Raw genomic sequence first — 17,621 nt, 5'->3', positions numbered from 1 at the left:
CCACATACTCGTCCCCCCCCCCACCCCGCTGCCCGCCCGCGCCCTGGAAGATACCTGCTGGGTGAGGTTACACACTCTCACCACTCCCCCGACACCGGAGCTGTGATATAGTGGGGCGCCAATTAGTAACAGATCCGTCTCTCCGTCTCCGTCCAGGTCGACGGAGCAGACCACCGCCCCGAAATACGATCCGATCTGCAGTCAGAGTGAAGCACAGAGGTAAATACTGCCCTCTCCAGGAGCAGACGTTGGACACACCGTCCTTCCGCGCCCCTTCCAACCCCCCACCCCGTATCTCTCTCACCTGCTCTCCCGGGATGAGTTGGCGTTCGTCCCATGCCGTTCTGTTATTTCTCTTCCCCAAGATGAGGACGCCTCCCCTGTGTTTGTAACGTGGGGCTCCCACCACTATCAGGTTCTCACCCCTTCGACGCATCCCCGTGACGGAGTAGCCTAGGGGAGAAGGCAGAGGTTTGTGGCCATCAGTCCAACAGGAGAGAGTTACAAAGAAAAGGACGGTAGAGCGTTCTTCCTTCCCTGCCGCCCTTCATCCCTCCCTCTTCGCACCCCTCCATCCTGAACACTCTCCCCCCCATGCCGATTCTTGCCGCCTTTTCTTCTCTCCCCCTCTCCTCACCGCACCCTGCCTCCCTCCCTGCCACCCCGCTTCTATCCCTCCTCGCTCCCTCATCGAACTCCTCCCTCTCTCCCTCCGTCCCCTCCGCCCTTAGCCCTCGGAATTCTTCTCCGCGGCTCCCCCTCCCTCACCAAGGTACGCATTCGTCATCTTCGTTGAATTGAGGAAGTTCTCCATCCCGTTGCGGATCTCCAGGATCGCCCCGGACCAATCGTTGGACCCCACCGCGCCCAGGAAAATGGCGTCCTGACCACAGAATGCACAACAAGAGTTCGGGGTAAAGCTCCTTCAGCCTCTTCGGGACGGGAGTGTACAAGGTGTACACCGCCCGAACACTACCCCACCCCCGTTCACTCCTGCCGTTCACCGCCCCTTCCCATCCTTCCCATTCCTGTTCACACGTCCGGACCCCGCACCTCCCGGTTCCCTCCCATCGTCCGCGTACCCTATGGGACCGTACCGTTGTAAAGTATGAGCTAAATCCAGTCTGCGCCAGTTCATGTCTGAAGGAATTTCTCTTCGAAGAACTCCCACTCCCTGGGGTCACAGAGACAACAGTCAGTGAACCAGAGATAGGGAAAGGAGAGACTGCAGAGACAGAGTGGGGTGCAGAGTAGGGGTGAGGAGGGATAGAGGGTTTAAGGAGAAGTAGGTGAGGGAGGTGATCAATCAGATGAGGAGGACGGGGTCACGGAGGAGCGCAGGGGAGAAAGGGACAGTCAAGGAGGCAGGGTGGGGTCTAGGGGAGTACAAGGGTGCGCGGAGACGGCGAGGGTTCTACCGGTTAGAAAGGGTCAGGGATGTAGGGCAGAGAAGAGGGGAGAAGGGGTGAGGGAAGGGAGAACGGTAAAGTAGAAAAGTGGGGTGTAGGGGACGAAGGGAATCACGTAAACGGGGAGGGGTGTAGCAGCGGGTGGGGGAATTAATGGGGAGGAATGTAGTGGAGGGAAGGAGATCGTTGAGACGGGGTAGTGTTGTACTGGTTATTGGAGTTCCTGGAGGTGGGGAGTGATGTTAGAGAGAGAAGGAGGTTCAGGAAGATGGGGAGGGGTGTAAAGGAACGAATGGGGTTTACCGAGATGAGGAGAGGTGCAGGGAAGAGAATGGGGCTCACAGAGATGGGGAGTGTTGTAGGGGAGAGGATGGGGTTCGAAGTCCTAGCGCCAGTAAGGAATATCAGTTCTCAGGAGGAAAGGAAGGAGGTAGAGACGTGGGGGTGAGGGAAGGTGAGGGGGGGGGGAAGAGGGGTCTGGAGACAGGAATGAGATGGAGATGGCGCAGAAATGGTTGTGAATGATAGACAGAAGCAGGTGGGAAATGGAAAGATAGAGGCCATAAGACCGTAAGATATAGGAGCAGAATTGGGCCATTTTGGCCAATCGAGTCAGCTCCGCCATTTCGTCATTGCTGATTCATTTCCTTCTCAGCCGCAGTCCCCTGACTTCATGCCCTGACCAATCACGAATCTATCAACCTCTGCCTTGTTATATCAATGACTTGGCTTCCAAGACACTGAACTCCACGTACAGTATTCACCACTCTCTGGCTAGAGAAATTCCCCCTCATCTCTGTTCTTAGTGGGCATCCCTCTATTCTGAGGCTGTGTCCTGTGATCTTAGACTCCCCCACCAGAGACTACATCCTCTCCACATTCACTCTACAGAGGCCGTTCAATATTCGGTAGATTTCAGTGAGATCTCCCACATTCATGACGGGGTGACGTAGAGAGAAGAACAAAGAACATTACAACACAGTTGCAACACCTTCAGCCGACGATGTTTTGCTGCCAACATTTTAAGCTAATCTAAAATCAATTAAAGCTTTCTCTTCCACTCCGCTCTCCACTTTACTTTCATCCGTGTGCCTCTGAGAGTCTGTTGAATATCCTTACCACCACCCCTGGAAGCGTATTCCAATCACCCACAACTGTTTAAAACACAAATCTACCCCTGACCTTCCCCACCCATATTTTCCTCCAAACTCCTTAAAATTGTGCGCCTTTTCGTCTTAACCGTTTCTCCGCTGGAGAAGAGTCGCTGGTTGCCCACTCCTGATGTGATTCTTGCCATCTTATACACCTCTATCAAGTCGACTCTCATTTTTCGCACCCAGGTGAAAAACCCTAGTTCCCTCAACCCATTCTCTCTAATCCGGACAATACACTGGTAAGTCTTCTCTGCGCTCCCCCCCCCCTAAAGTTTATACATCTTTCCTAAAACGAGGCGACCAGAACTGAACAAAATGCTCCGCGTGGTATAACTAGGATTTTATAGACCAGCAATATTACCTCACGGGTCTTGAACTCAAGATACAATAGGGTGGATACAATGGGTTTTTTAAAAAATCAGACTTAGATAGGTACATGGAGCTCAGAAAAATAGAAGGCTATGCAGTCGGGAAATTCTAGGGAGTTTCTGGAGTAGATTTCATGGTCGGCACAAGATTGTGGATCGAAGGGCCTGTAATGTGCTGTAGGTTTCTATGTCCTGTGTTCAATGTTCAACCCCCTGACTAATGAAGGACAACGCCTTCTTAACCGGCATCTAGACGTGGACCACACGAACTCTGTTCCTTCATGCTGCTAAGAATCCTACCATTAATCCTATACTCTGCCTTCTAATTCCACCTTTCAAAGTGGGTCACTTACAATCTCCCGAGCCGCGCTCCTGTGATTTCGCAGACCAGTTCTGCATTTCATCAACGCCCTCTTGTCAACCTTGTATACTATCCCCAACACGAACACCCCTTGTGTCATCTGCAGCCCCACCCTCAAATTTCTTCATCCAAGTCATGTATAAAAATAAAAAAAAGAGTAGAGGTCCTAGAACACCACTAGTCACTGACCAACAGGCAGAATACTCTCCATCTCCATGAATCCCATAACTCCCCACTTTTTGAATGAACGTACCGTGAGAAAGCTTATCAAAAGCCTTACTAAAAGCCATATACTGTCACAGTGAGGTGCTGGGAACGGACCCAAATGCGAGACATAGACACGGAAGTACAAGGAACAGGACTTGACTAGAGTAGGGACGTGACAGGATTCAGGCAAGTAGCAAGGACAAGAATGCAGACTTGGGCTCGGGAAACTGGGACCAGGACTAGGAACCATGGACTAGGAGACAAGGCTTGGACTCCGAGCCCGAGACTGGACAAGGACCCAGAACCTGGATCTTACCTCGGGCTCGGACTCGGGAACCAGGCAAGGACATGACATGGCTTCAGGACAGGACGTGGCTTGGGTCTTGAGCTAGGCTTGCAGGCTGCGAGCTTGGCTGCGGGATCGTCGAGGCTAGGGTTCTTGGAACTTGGTTGCGGGATCGTCGAGGCTAGGGTTCTTGGAGCTCAGAGACAGACTGGGAACCGGAAATCAACATATCCTTCGACAAGCCGGGATTCATCTTTAACACGACACTAACATGAGACAGGACAGAACAGACATACAACCGGGACTTATTCTAAGACAAGCCGGAACTCAACTTCAACTCCACACCAAGGTGGGACAGGTCTCTCCGTCAGGTAACGGCAAAACAGCCTGACTTACCCCACGGAGGCGAGGACAAGACAAGACCCGACGCAGGGCAATGGCAGAACGGCCTGCCTTACCCCACGGAGGCGAGGACAAGACAAGACCGATCCCCCCGCAGGGCAACGGCCAAACGGCCTGACTTATCCCACAGAAGCGAGGACAAGACAAGACATGACCCCCCGCGGGGCAATGGCCAAACGGCCTGACTTACCCCACGGAGGCGAGGGCAAGAAGAGACAAACACCAAAGAACAACAGACAGTTCCATCTCTGCTCCAGGGTAGCTCCAAGTCTCAGTTCAGCCAGCAACGTCAGCTGGCTATGGAAACAGCCGGATCCCTACCGCAAAGATCACTCCAACGAGTGGCAACAGGGCTCCATGAGGCAGTAGTCCTCCAACCAGGCCTAGAGATCACCAATGGTTTCACTAGCCTTCAAGGGGTTGCTCCAAGGGGGACTGACAAGACAAACCAGCAGCCCACACTCAATCCCAAGGCTGCTTATATTGCAAGCCCAAAGATGGAAATCAGGTGCCTATGATTAACTCAAACAAGGGACAGCTGGAAGACCCGGAGTCCTGAGTCCACGGACCGGACCATGAAGTGGAATGCGGACTCACGACCGGACCATGACATATACTGTACTCCACACTCATGACTTTTGGCACACCCTCAAAATATTCAATCAATCTCTTGAGACATGATCTGCCCCTCACAAAGCCGACTATCCCTAAGAATCATCCGCTGATGTAAGACTCACTGGTCTGTACTTCCCAGAATTATCCCTATTATCCTTCTTCAACAAAAGAATAATATTTGCTACCCTCCAATCTTCTGCTACTACTATTATGACAATGGTTATTGCCAAAGGCAGTCTCTTTCCTCGCTTCCCGGATTAACCCGGGGTATATCCCGTCTGGCCCCAAAGCCTTATCGATCCAAATGTTTTTCAGAAGTTCCAGCTCATCTTTCTTAATGTCGACACGTTCTCGTTCATTCGCCTGTATTAAAGCTGCCTTGACATTCGGCAAAATCCTTCTCGCTGGTGAATACTGAAACAAAATATTCATTAAAGACCTCACCTACCTCCCTCGACTTAATCCTCTTCTTTCGCAGATCAGTCCTACCCTCACTCTAGTCATCTTCCTGTTCTTCACGCGTGTAGAACGTCTTGGGGGGCGGGGGTTCTTAATCCTACTTGCCAAGACCTTCTCAGGTCCCCTACCAGCTCTCCTCTCCATTCTACAGCTCCTTCCTGGCTACCTTGTAACTCACCAGAGCCCTGTCTGATCCTTGCTTCCAGAAACGCATCCTAAGTCGCTCTGTTCTATGTATTCTCCTTCCTCTTGACTAATGTTCCATGTGTATAAACTGATGAGAGGCATTGATCGTGTGGATGGTCAGAGGCTTTTTCCAAGGAATGAAATGGCTAGTACGAGGTGCTTGGAAGTAGGTACAGAGGAGATGTCAGCGGTAAGTATTTTACGTAGAGAGTGGTGAGTGCGTGTAATGGGCTGCCGGTGATGGTGGCGGAGGCGGATACGATAGGGTCTTTCAATAGACTCCTGGATAGGTACATGGAGCTTAGAAAAACAGAGGGCTATGGGTAACCATAGGTAATTTCTAAAGTAAGTACATGTTCGGCACAGCATTGTGAGCTGAAGGGCCTGTATTGTGCTGTAGGTTTTCTATGTTTCTATGTCTCTTGTTAACCACGGTCCCTTCACCCTACCGTACTTTCCCTTCCTTAAGGGGGCAAGCCCAGCTAGAGACAACGGCAAGTGCCCCCTAAATAGCATTCACATTTCAGTTCTGCATTTTCCTTGAGTACATCTGTTCCTAAGTTACTCTCTCGAATTCCAGCCTAATTGCATCATAATTCGCCCGTCCCCAATTAAATATTTTCCCATACCGTCTGCTCCTGTTCCTGCCTAAGGTTATAGTAAAGGTCTAGGAGTTGTGGTCATTGTCTCCGAAATGACCGCCCACCTAAAGATCTATCCACTGACCATGTTTATTGCTTAGTACCATATCTAGAATGACATTTCTTCTCATCGCCTGTCTGCATATTTTATCAGGAAACCTTCCTGGGCACACCTAACAAATTCTGTCCCATGTAAACCCTTTGCGTTAAGGAGGTGCCAATCAACATTAGTTAAGTTGCAGTCGTCCATGACAACAACCCTATTATTTTTGCACTCTTCCAAAATCTGCCCCCCCCCCCGCCGATTTGCACCGCAATGACCCTGTTGCTACTGGGGGTGGGTCTATCGAATGCTCCCAATCGAGTGATTGCTCTATTCCTGTTTCTGACTTCCACCCACGTTGACTCAGTGGTCGATTCTTCCGCGAGGTCTCTGTCGCTGCAGCTGTGACTCTATGCAGCTGTGGCAAAAACAGGAAAACTGATTATTATCTGAATGGTGGCCGATTAGGAAAAGGGGAGGTGCAACGAGACCTGGGTGTCATTATACACCAGTCATTGAAAGTGGGCATGCAGGTACAACAGGCGGTGAAAAAGGCGAATGGTATGCTGGCATTCATAGCAAGAGCATTCGAGTACAGGAGCAGGGAAGTACTACTGCAGTTGTACAAGGCCTTGGTGAGACCACACCTGGAATATTGTGTGCAGTTTTGGTCCCCTAATCTGAGGAAAGACATCCTTGCCATAGAGGGAGTACAAAGAAGGTTCACCAGATTGATTCCTGGGATGGCAGGACTTTCATATGATGAAAGACTGGATCGACTAGGCTTATACTCGTTGGAATTTAGAAGATTGAGGGGGGATCTCATTGAAACATATAAAATCCTAAAGGGATTGGACAGGCTAGATGCAGGAAGATTATTCTCGAAGTTGGGGAATTCCAGAAAGAAGGGTCACAGTTTAAGGATAAAGGGGAAGTCTTTTAGGACCGAGATGAGGAAAAACTTCTTCACACAGAGAGTGGTGAATCTGTGGAATTCTCTGCCACAGGAAACAGTTGAGGCTAGTTCATTGGCTATATTTAAGAGTGAGTTGGATATGGCCCTTGTGGCTAAAGGGATCGGGGGTATGGAAGGAAGGCTGGTACAGGGTTCTGAGTTGGATGATCAGCCATGATCATACTGAACGGCGGTGCAGGCTCGAAGGGCCGAATGGCCTACTCCTGCACCTCTTTTCTATGTTTCTATGTTTCTATACCTGATTAGCAATGACACTACTCACTTCTTTTATATCCCTCCATATCCTTCCTGAAACACCTAAATCCTGGAATCTCCAGTAACCATCCCTATCCTTGGGAAGCCAAGTTCTTTTCATGGCCGCAATATGGTAGTGCCATGTACTGACCAACGCTCTAGGTTCATCACCACTGTTTCAGATACTTCTCGTATTAAAATAGACATATTTCAACCCATCCCACTGACTTCATTTATACCGTTTCCACTGCCTGCCCTTCCTCATCTCCCCCCCAGGCTCCATCTGTTCTGTATATCAACTGCACTATTCTCTGGCCTCTCACTCGGTTTCCATTCCCCGGCCAAACTATGCTAACTAGGAGAAGGATCAGAGATGGAGAGAGAGGGAAAGAGGGGGTAGATGGAGACAGAGGGAGAGAGAAGAAATGGAGGAAGGCGGAAAGATGGGGAAGGGAGATCGTGGCGGAGGTGGGTGACAGAGAGGAGGCAGAGAGAGAATGGGGAGATGGGGTGAAGTGGGGGAGAGAGACAGAGGGAGAAGGGGAAGAGGAAGTCGTGGGAAAAGAGGGTGGAATGGTGAGATGGGGAGATGGAGAGGGGGAAGTGAGGGGAGATAAAGTCAGAGGGAGAGGGAAGAGATGGCGACGTGGGGGAGAGGGGACAGATATAGTTGGGTAGGCAGAGAGGGACAGAGGGAGGGGAAGACGGGGATGGGAAAGGAGGCCCGGGAGAAGAAACTATCAGAGAAACATCTCAAACCTTCAATCGCAAAAATCTTCTCTTTCAGAGATTCCTCGATCTCCTCAAGAGCCGCGTAGCTATTCACTTTGAAGACAAAATCTGCGGATGGAAGTGACGCTATGGTCTTCAGCTCCTTCTTTGCGGTAGGACTGTCGAAAACGTTACCAACCTGAGGAGTACAGCAAGGAGGCTGAGTGCCCGACGCCCGGTTCCAGAGACAGAGAGGCGCGGCGGCGGGGAGAGACGGCCGTGTGGCTGAAACCCAGTCCCGGGGAGAGGTGGCGTTGGGGGAGAGGATGGTGTGTCCAATGCTCATTGCCTGTGTTGTGTGCCTGGTGTGAGGAGAGCACAGTGTGTCCGATGTCCGATCCGTGGGGTGGGGGAGGGGTGTTACTTGGGAGAAGGTGGTTTGTTCAACGCGCGGTGACTCACCCCAATTGCGTATCGAACAATTTTCTTGGACTCTGCCGCTTGTATGGCCGCGGCGAAATTAACGTCCAGGTCATTGGATTCACCGTCTGTGATTACAATCATCATTCTTTTTGCCTCGGGCCTGGCGCCGGCCGCTTCTTGAAAGATCTTTTCCCTGACAGAGTGGGACACAGGAATCAGAAACATTCCCGACTGCGTGTGAGAAACTCCGTCCCTCCACTACTACACCCCCCCATCTCAGTAAACCCCATCCCTCCCCTACACCACTCCCTGTCCCAGTGACTCCCCTCAATCCTCTACACGGCCCAGGTTTCTGAGACCGTTCCTCCCCTCCGTCCATCCACCTCTTTGTAACCGCACCCTACATTATACCCCTCTTTTTAACCGCACCCTACATTATACCCCTCTTTTTAACCGCACCCTACATTATACCCCTCTTGGCACCCTACATTATACCACTTTTGGTCTTCGAAGACCCCCCGCCCCAACTTTTACCCTACGTACTACCCCTTCCTTCCCACACAACCCCGGAGTTAAACTTACGCCACGTATTTGATCCCGCTCGGTGTATAGGTGAGGGAATTCATCCGCTCGATGGGTCGGACAAGTCTTTCCTGATCTGTGCTCTGGCGAAACTCCGTGAAGCTGAACTCAGTCCGCACGTTCTCCGAGAATTGTACGAGGGCATACTGCGGGTAGGAGTGGATCTGAGTGCCACAGGGCGCTGTACAGAGGTGTGACTCGGGGACGGTGTGAGTGTGCTGCACTTACGTCGGTGGGGATACAGTTAGCGACACCGTGCTGGGGAAGAGGGACGGCGTGAGGGAGCTGGGTTAACGTCAGTGGGGATACAGGGCTCTGGGGGAGCGGGATCACTGGGCAACGGTGGGAAGAATTTGCATTGAATTTAACGAGGACACGGTCAGTGACACAGGGCTCTGGAGGTGAAAGTCAGACCCACCTGTGCCTCCTTCCCTTTCAATTTTTTCATGACCTTCAGGATAAAACCTTTCATGATCTCGAAGTCAGAGTCCTCGATGCTTGCAGAGCCGTCGATCAGAAAGGCCACGTCTAACTTCACGGCAGGGCAGCCTATATGTCAAATATAGTGGTAAGGAGGCCGGTGTTCTGCAAATCCCAATGTCCCTTACATCGCCACACCCCACCCCCGTCTCCGAGACCCCCTCCCTCCCCTACACTCCCCATTTCTTTGTGAGTCCTATCCGTCCCTACACTTCTTCTTTCTCTGTGACCCCTTTCCCTCTACACCCCTCTCCGTCAATGTGACCGTTCCCTCTCATACGCCGGTCATGACTCCGTTCACTCTCCCCGACTTCATAATCCCTTCCCTCCCCATTCCCGTCACCCCTTCCTCCCTTCCACCATTCCCTTTCTCTGTAACCTCCTACTTCCCCGACCTTGTTGCTAAGGCTACCTTCAAATGCAGGGGTCCGGTTTTGGGGGTTTTCCAGGGTCCCGTCGAACTGGTAGCAGATTCCATTCACGTAGGTATTCTCTCCGCATGTGTAGGACAGGGCGGGTGAACATACCTTGTCCCGGGAAAGATAGAGGGAGGATGGTCAGTATGTGGCAACATGGGGAGTGAAAGGGTGGGCAGCGAGGACGAAGTGAGAGAGAGTGCCGACGTCGTGGGTGGGGTTGAGACGAAGGGTTGTTCGCGAGGAGGGAGGAGCCGCGATGAAAAGCTGGTGGGCATGGCGGTGAGCAGGGAGGGGGAGGAGGGATGGGCGACGAGGAACGAGGGGAAGGGATGAGCAGTGAGGAGGGAGGTTCTGCAAGGGTGAGGTAGGGCGCAAAGGGAGGGTCCGTGAGGAGGGAGTGGTTGCCTGACCGCACCTACCAGTAGCTGTGGTTCGCTGGCGCTGAGGGCGGTGGACACTGACAGACCCAGCCCACGGACATGGACGCCCGGCGAACCTGAGGATTGGGTTCACAAACACGCGGAGCGTCAGCATCAGCCGGAGGGAACAGGCGGCTACTCGAATGCAGAGGCAACCACCCTCAACCCCATCCCTTCCGCGAGCAAACCTCGGATAAGAATTCTCAGAGCCGACAAAGAGTTGAACAAAACGGCAGAGGTGTAACTGTTTGAGAATGGAGGGGTGGGAAATTGGAAAGAGGGGTATTGGAGTTTGAAAGGGGGGCGTGAGGTTTCGGATGGAAGGGAGTAGTCGTTTAGTCAGAAGGTGTGGGGTGTTGGACGGAGGGCGTTGGGGTTGAGGATGGAGGAGGTGGGACTCGAGGACGGGAAGTGGGGACATAGACAGAGGGTCTGTGTTCTAGGACGGACGGGGTTGACGGGTTGAATGGAGAGGAGCGGGAATTTGAGGATGGAGGGCGAGGTTTTGAGGGCGGTTGATACAGTGTGGGATGGGGGTTTGAGGAAAGTTGGGGTGAGGTGGGGACTTTGACGAAGTGGAATCTGGTTTAGACACAGGGGTGGTGGTTTGGTTTGATGGGAGGAGGATTGAGGATGGAGAGGTTATGGGTTTTGAGAAAGGGTGGTGGAGACGGCCGGAGTGGGATGGGGGTTCAACGTAGGGTGGCGTGGTTTGGACAAGGGTTGCTTTGGATGGAGGTTAGTGAGGATGAGGACGGAGGGGTTTTGGGGTTTTGACGGAGTGGGTTGAAGCTTTGAAGACTGAGATATGTAGAGGTTTAGACTGAGGAGGTGGCTGTTTCAGTATGGAGTCGAGTGAAGATTTGGACGGATGAAGGTTTGGACTGCCGGAGGGGTGAGTGTCTATATCTAGGCCGCTTAGGACGCCTGGTTGAGGGAGTTTCGACAGACGGGGTGGGGGCTTGGTCGGAGGGGTGGGACTTGCGGACGAGGGTGCTGGGGGTTTGGACGGAGTATGTATAGGTGACGGAGGAGGTGGGGTCCCACATCGCTGACCTGGGGTGCGGAGGAGGTCACACCCCCTGTTCCGGACATCACAGCTGTACACGGCGCCGCTCCCCTTCCCGGGTGAGCCAGCCGCAAGGGGGGCCGTAACGATGATCTTATCCCTGACCGAGGGGAAACAGAAAGTGATCAATCGGTGTGGCCGGCGTTTTCGCAGGGCGCAATCCGCCCTTCCTCTTTAGCGCCCATCTTCCTCACCGCCACTCCCTCATTCTCGCTTCTCACCGCATCTACGCCCCGAGTACTGACCCTCCACCCTGCCCTCCCCACCGCCCCGTCCGCACCACCTTCTCTCTGTTCACCAACCCCTCAACATTCCTCCGTCTTGACAGCCCCTCCACCTTCACCCCACTCCTTCCCTCCCCCTTCCTTCATCTTCACCAATCCCTCAACCCCGCTCCATCCCTTCTCACCGCCCCTCCATCCATCCCTCCTCACTGCCCTTCCGTCTCTCCCTCTTCTCCCTCCTTTGTCTTCATCATCCCTTCCTCCTCCCTAATTCTCCCTCCTAGCCGTCACTCCTTCCTCGCCTTCCCTCCCGCAGGGCTCCCTCCCTCCTCGATGTTTTCTTCTCGAGCCTGATGTTTGTGTTTGCGGTTAATCTGTCAGGGAAACGGTTAACAAGACATCGGATGCGGTTAGGGTGGAGTCACATGTTTATTCTGCAATGCAGAATGTTAGAGGAGAGAGAGGACGCTCGCCCGGGAGTAGAGCGGGTGAGGGGAGGGCGATGCGTTCAACGCACAATTTCAGAATTGGGGAATTCGGGAGGGGGAGGATGATCCTTTTCCTTACGTTTTATCATTTTTTCCGAACGTTCGCACTTGGTATCCGAAATACGAGTCTGCATCTTGCCGACGGACCGTTGGGTTTCGGGAATCGATATTGAACCCTCTGCAGAACAGGACGACTGTGACAGATGGACACACCAACAGTTACTGGATGCGTCAATCATTGCATTTTCCCCGACCCCTATCCTTCTCACCCCCACCCCCTGCAGAACACCCCTTCCCTCTGCTCCAACCTCACAATTCCAAGCAATCTCATCACCAATCTCCTAAACCTTGGTCTCAGCACCTCCCTCTGCAACTGAATAGTTGACTTAAGAGCCATAGAGCCTTACTACACGGAAACAGTCCCATCGGCCTCAACCTCCGGATCTATTTACCTGCAGTATGTCCATCCATACCCCTCCATGTACCAAACCAAACCTCTCTTAAATGTTTCAATTGAACCTCTACCACTACTTCCGTACGTGTATCAGCCCTAACTGAAGTTTCTCTCAGATTCCCATCAAACATTCCACCTTTCACCCTACACCTGTAACCTCCAATTCTAGTCTCTCCCAGCCTCAGTAGAAGCCTGCTAGTACTCGCTCCGTCTACTCCACTAATCATTCTGTACTGGTCTATAAGATCTCCCTTCACTCTCCTCCGTACTAGGGAATAAAGTCCTAACAGAATCAGAATCATGTTTAATATCATCGACATATGTCGTGACATTTTATTTTGCTTTGTGGTAGCAGTATATGATATTGTATCTGTCAAATAGGGGCCGTGGATAATTCTGATTTGATGGAGAATGGACGTGAAAGCACAGAGGAACATCTGGAGGAATTTCTGAAACGCCCGCTCGCTGCTGTCATTACTGTGTGGTCGTGGATCTTTCGGAGGGTAGGCCTCAAAATCCCCGGCCTTGCCTGCTTTTGGCGACCGAGAAGGAGGTCGAATCGCTCGGGCAGAGATGGCGCTCAGTATTCAGTGTCGGAGAGCTGATCGGAGCTCGAAGTTTTCCGATGACTCAGAGTCGAATTTTGGTCGGCGTGGCAGGGAGAGTTTTTCTTCCTTCTCCCGTCTGCGTGAGATGTGGGACATTTGAGAAACTTTGAACTTTACTGTGCTCGTGGACTTCTTCAAGTTATGGTATTGTTGCACTGTTGTAACTGTATGTTATAACTCTGTAGTTTTGTCAGTTTTTTTTCAGTCTTGGTCTGTCCTGCGTTTTGTGATATCACACCGGAGGAAATAATGTATCATTTCTTAATGCATGCAGTACTAAATGACAATAAAAGAGGACTACGTGTCTTCATAATCATCATCATTAGTACGTTGCATCACATCGTATTTATAAACCATAACTTAAAATAAGAAGGATATATATTAGCAATTACAGTAAATTAGTGCAGAGAGAGGTGAAATACTGAAGAAGTGTTCATGTGTTCATTGCTCATTCTGAAAACTGATGGCGATGGGGAAGAAGCTGTTTCTAAAACCTTGAGTGTGTGTCTTCAGGCTCCTGTACCACCCCCTTGATGGTAGCAATGAGAAGAGGGCATGTCTCTGGGCGACGAAAGTCCTTTATGATGCATGGCACCCTTTTGAAGCATCGCCTTCTGAAGGTGTCCTGGTGAGGTTAGGCTCGTGGCCTTGATGGAGCTGGCTGAGTTTACAACTTTCTGCAGCTTTTTCTGATCCCATGCAGAGCCCCACCTCCCCGGAATAGACAGCGAGGCAACCACTTAGTATGCTCCCCACTAAACTTCCGTAGAAATCTTCGTGTGTCTTTGGTGCCATACTAAATCTCCTCAAACGTTTCCGTTTACGTCAGATCCACGCCCGGGCAAAATCGTTGCAATTCTTCTCTGCACAGTTTCAACTTTATAGGTTGCACAAGACGTTGGGGTTTGAGTACAGTTCTGGTCAGTTCATTGGTTAGTACAATTTCAACATAACACTTCAACTCCTGTACTCAGTACCCTGATACACAAATGCCAATGTGCTAGACGCTTTCTTTCTGACTCTGTCCACCCGTTGACGCCACTTGCAAGGGCCTATAGATCTGCGTTCCCAGATCTCTTTTACTGCACCCAGCGCACCTCCCCCCACCATTCACTATATACGTCCTAACCTGGCTTGTCCTCCCAAATTGCAACATCTCACCTTCTCTGCATGAAATTGCATCTGCCATTTTTCAATCCATTTCCCCAGCTATTCTAAACTTTAAGCAACAGACATCAAAGTTGCTGGTGAACGCAGCAGGCCAGGCAGCATCTCTAGGAAGGGTTACAGTCGCCAAGATTCCACCAACCTCACTAAATTCACTTCCTGCACACTCATAACTACTTCTGCTCTAACTCAACGTGAGTTTGCGGATGACACCGCCTTATTGGACTTTATCTTAAATAACGCTGAGCTAGTGGGCGGGAAGGCGACAGAGAGCGTAGTGACACGGTGCCCTTACAGCACAAAAGAGCTGGCCTCAAGATGCGGGCGGAATGCACATGTTCCCGTCTATGTCAATGATGCTGCGGTCGAGGGAGTTCAGGTTCAAGAACTAAGCAGCGAATGGCCTGCGTTAGTCTAACGGGTCGCCACCACGGCCAGGAAGTTCACCAGTACCTCCACTGCCTCAGGAGCTTTCTCTGCAACTTGTCCCGCATGGATTTTTAAAACAATGGATAGACATAGAAAGCATCCTTTTATAGCTTGATATGGCAAGTGCTCTGCCCTTGATCACATGAAAACACAAAGCTGTGAACACAACTCAGTACATCACGTAAATCAGCTTCCCTTCCAAGGTCCTGTCCACACTGCCCGCTGCCTCGTAAAAGCAGCCCACATAATCCTCCCACCCCGGACATTCCCTCTTCACCAGTCTCCTATCGGGCCGAGAATACTGTAGAGAAGTCCCAGAAGCACGTCAGACAGGCTCAGGGATAGTTTCTATCCCGCTGTTAGGCGGCGGGGAACAGAAGGACGGGACGGCAAGTAAACACATTATCTCAGACTGAGAGGCGTTGCACAGCTGACAGGATGGGGAAACGGAATCGTTGTTCTTTACTTTGCAAAACCGAGCTGAAAATTGCAACAGAGGAACAGAGAAAGGGAGGGACGTAGGGAAGGGAGGGAGAGAGGGAGAGGGGGAGGGGAATGGAGGAGTAAGGAGAGAGGGGCAAGAGGAGGGAGTGGAAGAGAGGGCCTTGGGAGGTGAGAGAGAGAAAGGGGAGGGAAGGGGATAGAGTGGGGTGGAGGGCGAAGGGGGTGGGGAGAGGGAGAGGGGGGAGACGGCCTTGGGTGAAAGGGGATGAAAGAAGAGGGTGAGGGAGTGGGGGAGGGAGAGAGAGGAGGGTGGATGGGGATGGAGTGAGGGTGAGGGGTGGGAGAGGTGGATGGCGAGAGAAGGGGATGGCAAGGGGACAGAGAAAGGAGGGAGAGAGAAGGGAGGGGATAGGGAGGAAATGGAGAGAGGAGGGCGAGGGAGAGGGAATAGGTGAAGAGAAGGAAGAGGTTGGAGGGAAAGGAATTGTAGGAGAGTGGAGGGAAAGGAGAGGGGAGGAAGGAGAACAGAAGGAGGGCAGAGGGACGGACAGGAGGTAGGGAGAAGTCATAAGGGGGAAGAGGAGAGGGGACGGTGAGGAGATAGTGGAGTAAGGGTAGCGTGAGGGGGAGAATGGGGTAAATGGGAGGGAGGGGGAAACGGGCACGGGAAAGGATAGAGCGGGGGTGGTGAAGAGGTAAGGACTTTCCTGATATGAGACATCTCTAAACGTCCACGCTGTCATTCCGTTAACAGGATCAACCTGCCAAGGCTCTCCGATTTCCCACCCTCTCTCCCAGCGCCTTTCCCCAAAGCTGGGGGAGGATAGAGACTCACCGTTCAGCAGGAACGGAACGGAGACCCCGCAGCGAGACATTCGGGTAGGATTCCGGTAGAACGACTGAGGGAGGGTGGGGCGGAGGGGAAGTAAGAGTCATACCCACAGAAACCACAGACCATGAAATAAGATGTAGGTGACCAATAGCTGAGCAGATCTGGTAGGGAAGATCGCTCGAAATGGAAGGAAGACATTCGGATGAGTGACGAGGTTCTGCATAGAGAGTTCGGGGAGTTACGTGCTAAGTTAAAGGGCAGGGTGTCAGGATTACTACCCGTGCCACGCGCTAATGAGGCTAGAACTAGAAACAATATACAGATTAATACGTGGCTAAGGAGTTGGTGCAGGAGAGAAAGCATAAGATTCTTGCATCATTCCAAGAAAGGCGAGACCTGTACAGAGGGACTGGAAGGGGACTAATATCCTAGCGGGAAGATTTGTTAATGCTGCACGGTGGGATTTAAACTAGATGTGCAGGGGGATGGGAACCAGAGTACCAGAACAATTAACGGAGGGGGTGTGGAAGGGAAATGTTGTTAAGATCTCAGTTAAAGTTAGGAGTCAAAAGGTTGAGCATGGTGCGACAAAATCGAGAGGTATGAATACAGGACTGAGGGTGCTGTACTGAATGCGTGTTGTGTCATGGTCCGGTCCGTGAAGTCTGCATTCCGGTTCACGGTCCAGTTCATTGATTCCTTATTCCGGATTTTCCAGTTTTCCCTTGTTCCATTGGGTGCTTTAATTGAGACACCTGATTCTAGTTTCGGGCTGGCTCCTGGATTCAGCTTGGGCTGCTGGACAGTTCCCTTCCCTTCCCTTCTGCTTCCTTCTGAACGTCCGCCTGCAACCTCGTCAGTATCCCCATCAAGTTCAACTGCCGGAGTGAGACTGGAGCCTTGCCACGCCAAGAGAAAGAACTATCTATCGTTGAGTTTGGAACTGTCTCTTTGTGTCCCCGTATTTAGTGTCCGTGTTCTGTGTACGAGACCCGGCCCTACGTCCTGTGCTTCCCAAGGAGGTTCCCGGCTCTGTGTTTTGCGTTCCTGTGCTTAAGTCCAAGGCTTTGTGTTCCTGTGCTCCATTCCAAGGCTCTACGTTCCTGTGCTCCAGTCCAAGGCTCTGTGCTCCTGTGTTCCAAGATCAAGTCCAGGTGCCGTGTTCCAGCCTAATCCAAGACTGAGCTTCGTGCCCTCGCCCAGCCCGGGAGTAACTCGCCCAGCCCGGGAGTAACTCGCCCAGCTCGGTGCTAGAGATTTCTCGTCATGTGCTGGGGATTCCTCGTCCTGTGCTGGATCGTCCCCCTCCGAATCCTCGGCAGTTTACCTCGAGAGTTTACCTCGGCAGTTATCCCGGCCCTGTGTCTAAGAAAGGGTCCCGGCCCTGCGTTCCTAGAAAGGGTCCCGGCCCTGCGCTCCTAGGAAAGGTTCCGGCCCTGCGCTCCTTGAAAGGGTCCCGGCCCTGCGCTCCTAGAAAGGGTCCTGGCCTTGCGTCTTGGAAAGAGTCCCGGCCCTGCGCTCCTAGGAGACG

At 52.0% G+C, this 17,621-nt stretch overlaps 1 protein-coding gene across 2 annotated transcripts in view; it reads right to left on the bottom strand.

Annotated features, from left to right (window-relative positions):
- The window catches only part of LOC134354156 (integrin alpha-M-like), a 36,039-nt gene extending 19,890 nt beyond the window's left edge, over positions 1-16,149 (bottom strand). For both annotated transcript variants that reach the window (XM_063062991.1, XM_063062992.1), the window contains exons 1-13: positions 16,094-16,149; positions 12,236-12,350; positions 11,432-11,544; positions 10,376-10,452; positions 9,950-10,064; positions 9,476-9,606; positions 9,058-9,203; positions 8,515-8,668; positions 8,101-8,251; positions 1,098-1,174; positions 769-883; positions 305-453; positions 55-195 (exon numbers count right to left, since the gene is read on the bottom strand). In XM_063062991.1, the coding sequence (XP_062919061.1) occupies positions 55-195; positions 305-453; positions 769-883; positions 1,098-1,174; positions 8,101-8,251; positions 8,515-8,668; positions 9,058-9,203; positions 9,476-9,606; positions 9,950-10,064; positions 10,376-10,452; positions 11,432-11,544; positions 12,236-12,350; positions 16,094-16,133 (1,524 nt within the window). In that variant the 5' untranslated portion in view covers positions 16,134-16,149. The remainder of the gene's footprint in view (positions 1-54; positions 196-304; positions 454-768; positions 884-1,097; positions 1,175-8,100; positions 8,252-8,514; positions 8,669-9,057; positions 9,204-9,475; positions 9,607-9,949; positions 10,065-10,375; positions 10,453-11,431; positions 11,545-12,235; positions 12,351-16,093) is intronic.
- Positions 16,150-17,621: the final 1,472 nt, after the last annotated feature.

Source organism: Mobula hypostoma, chromosome 11 (assembly GCF_963921235.1).
Source record: "Mobula hypostoma chromosome 11, sMobHyp1.1, whole genome shotgun sequence".
In the NCBI taxonomy this organism is placed as follows: Eukaryota; Metazoa; Chordata; class Chondrichthyes; order Myliobatiformes; family Myliobatidae; genus Mobula; species Mobula hypostoma.
The sequence above is the reverse complement of the archived record's forward strand: the minus strand, read 5'-3'. Positions and strand labels throughout refer to the sequence as shown.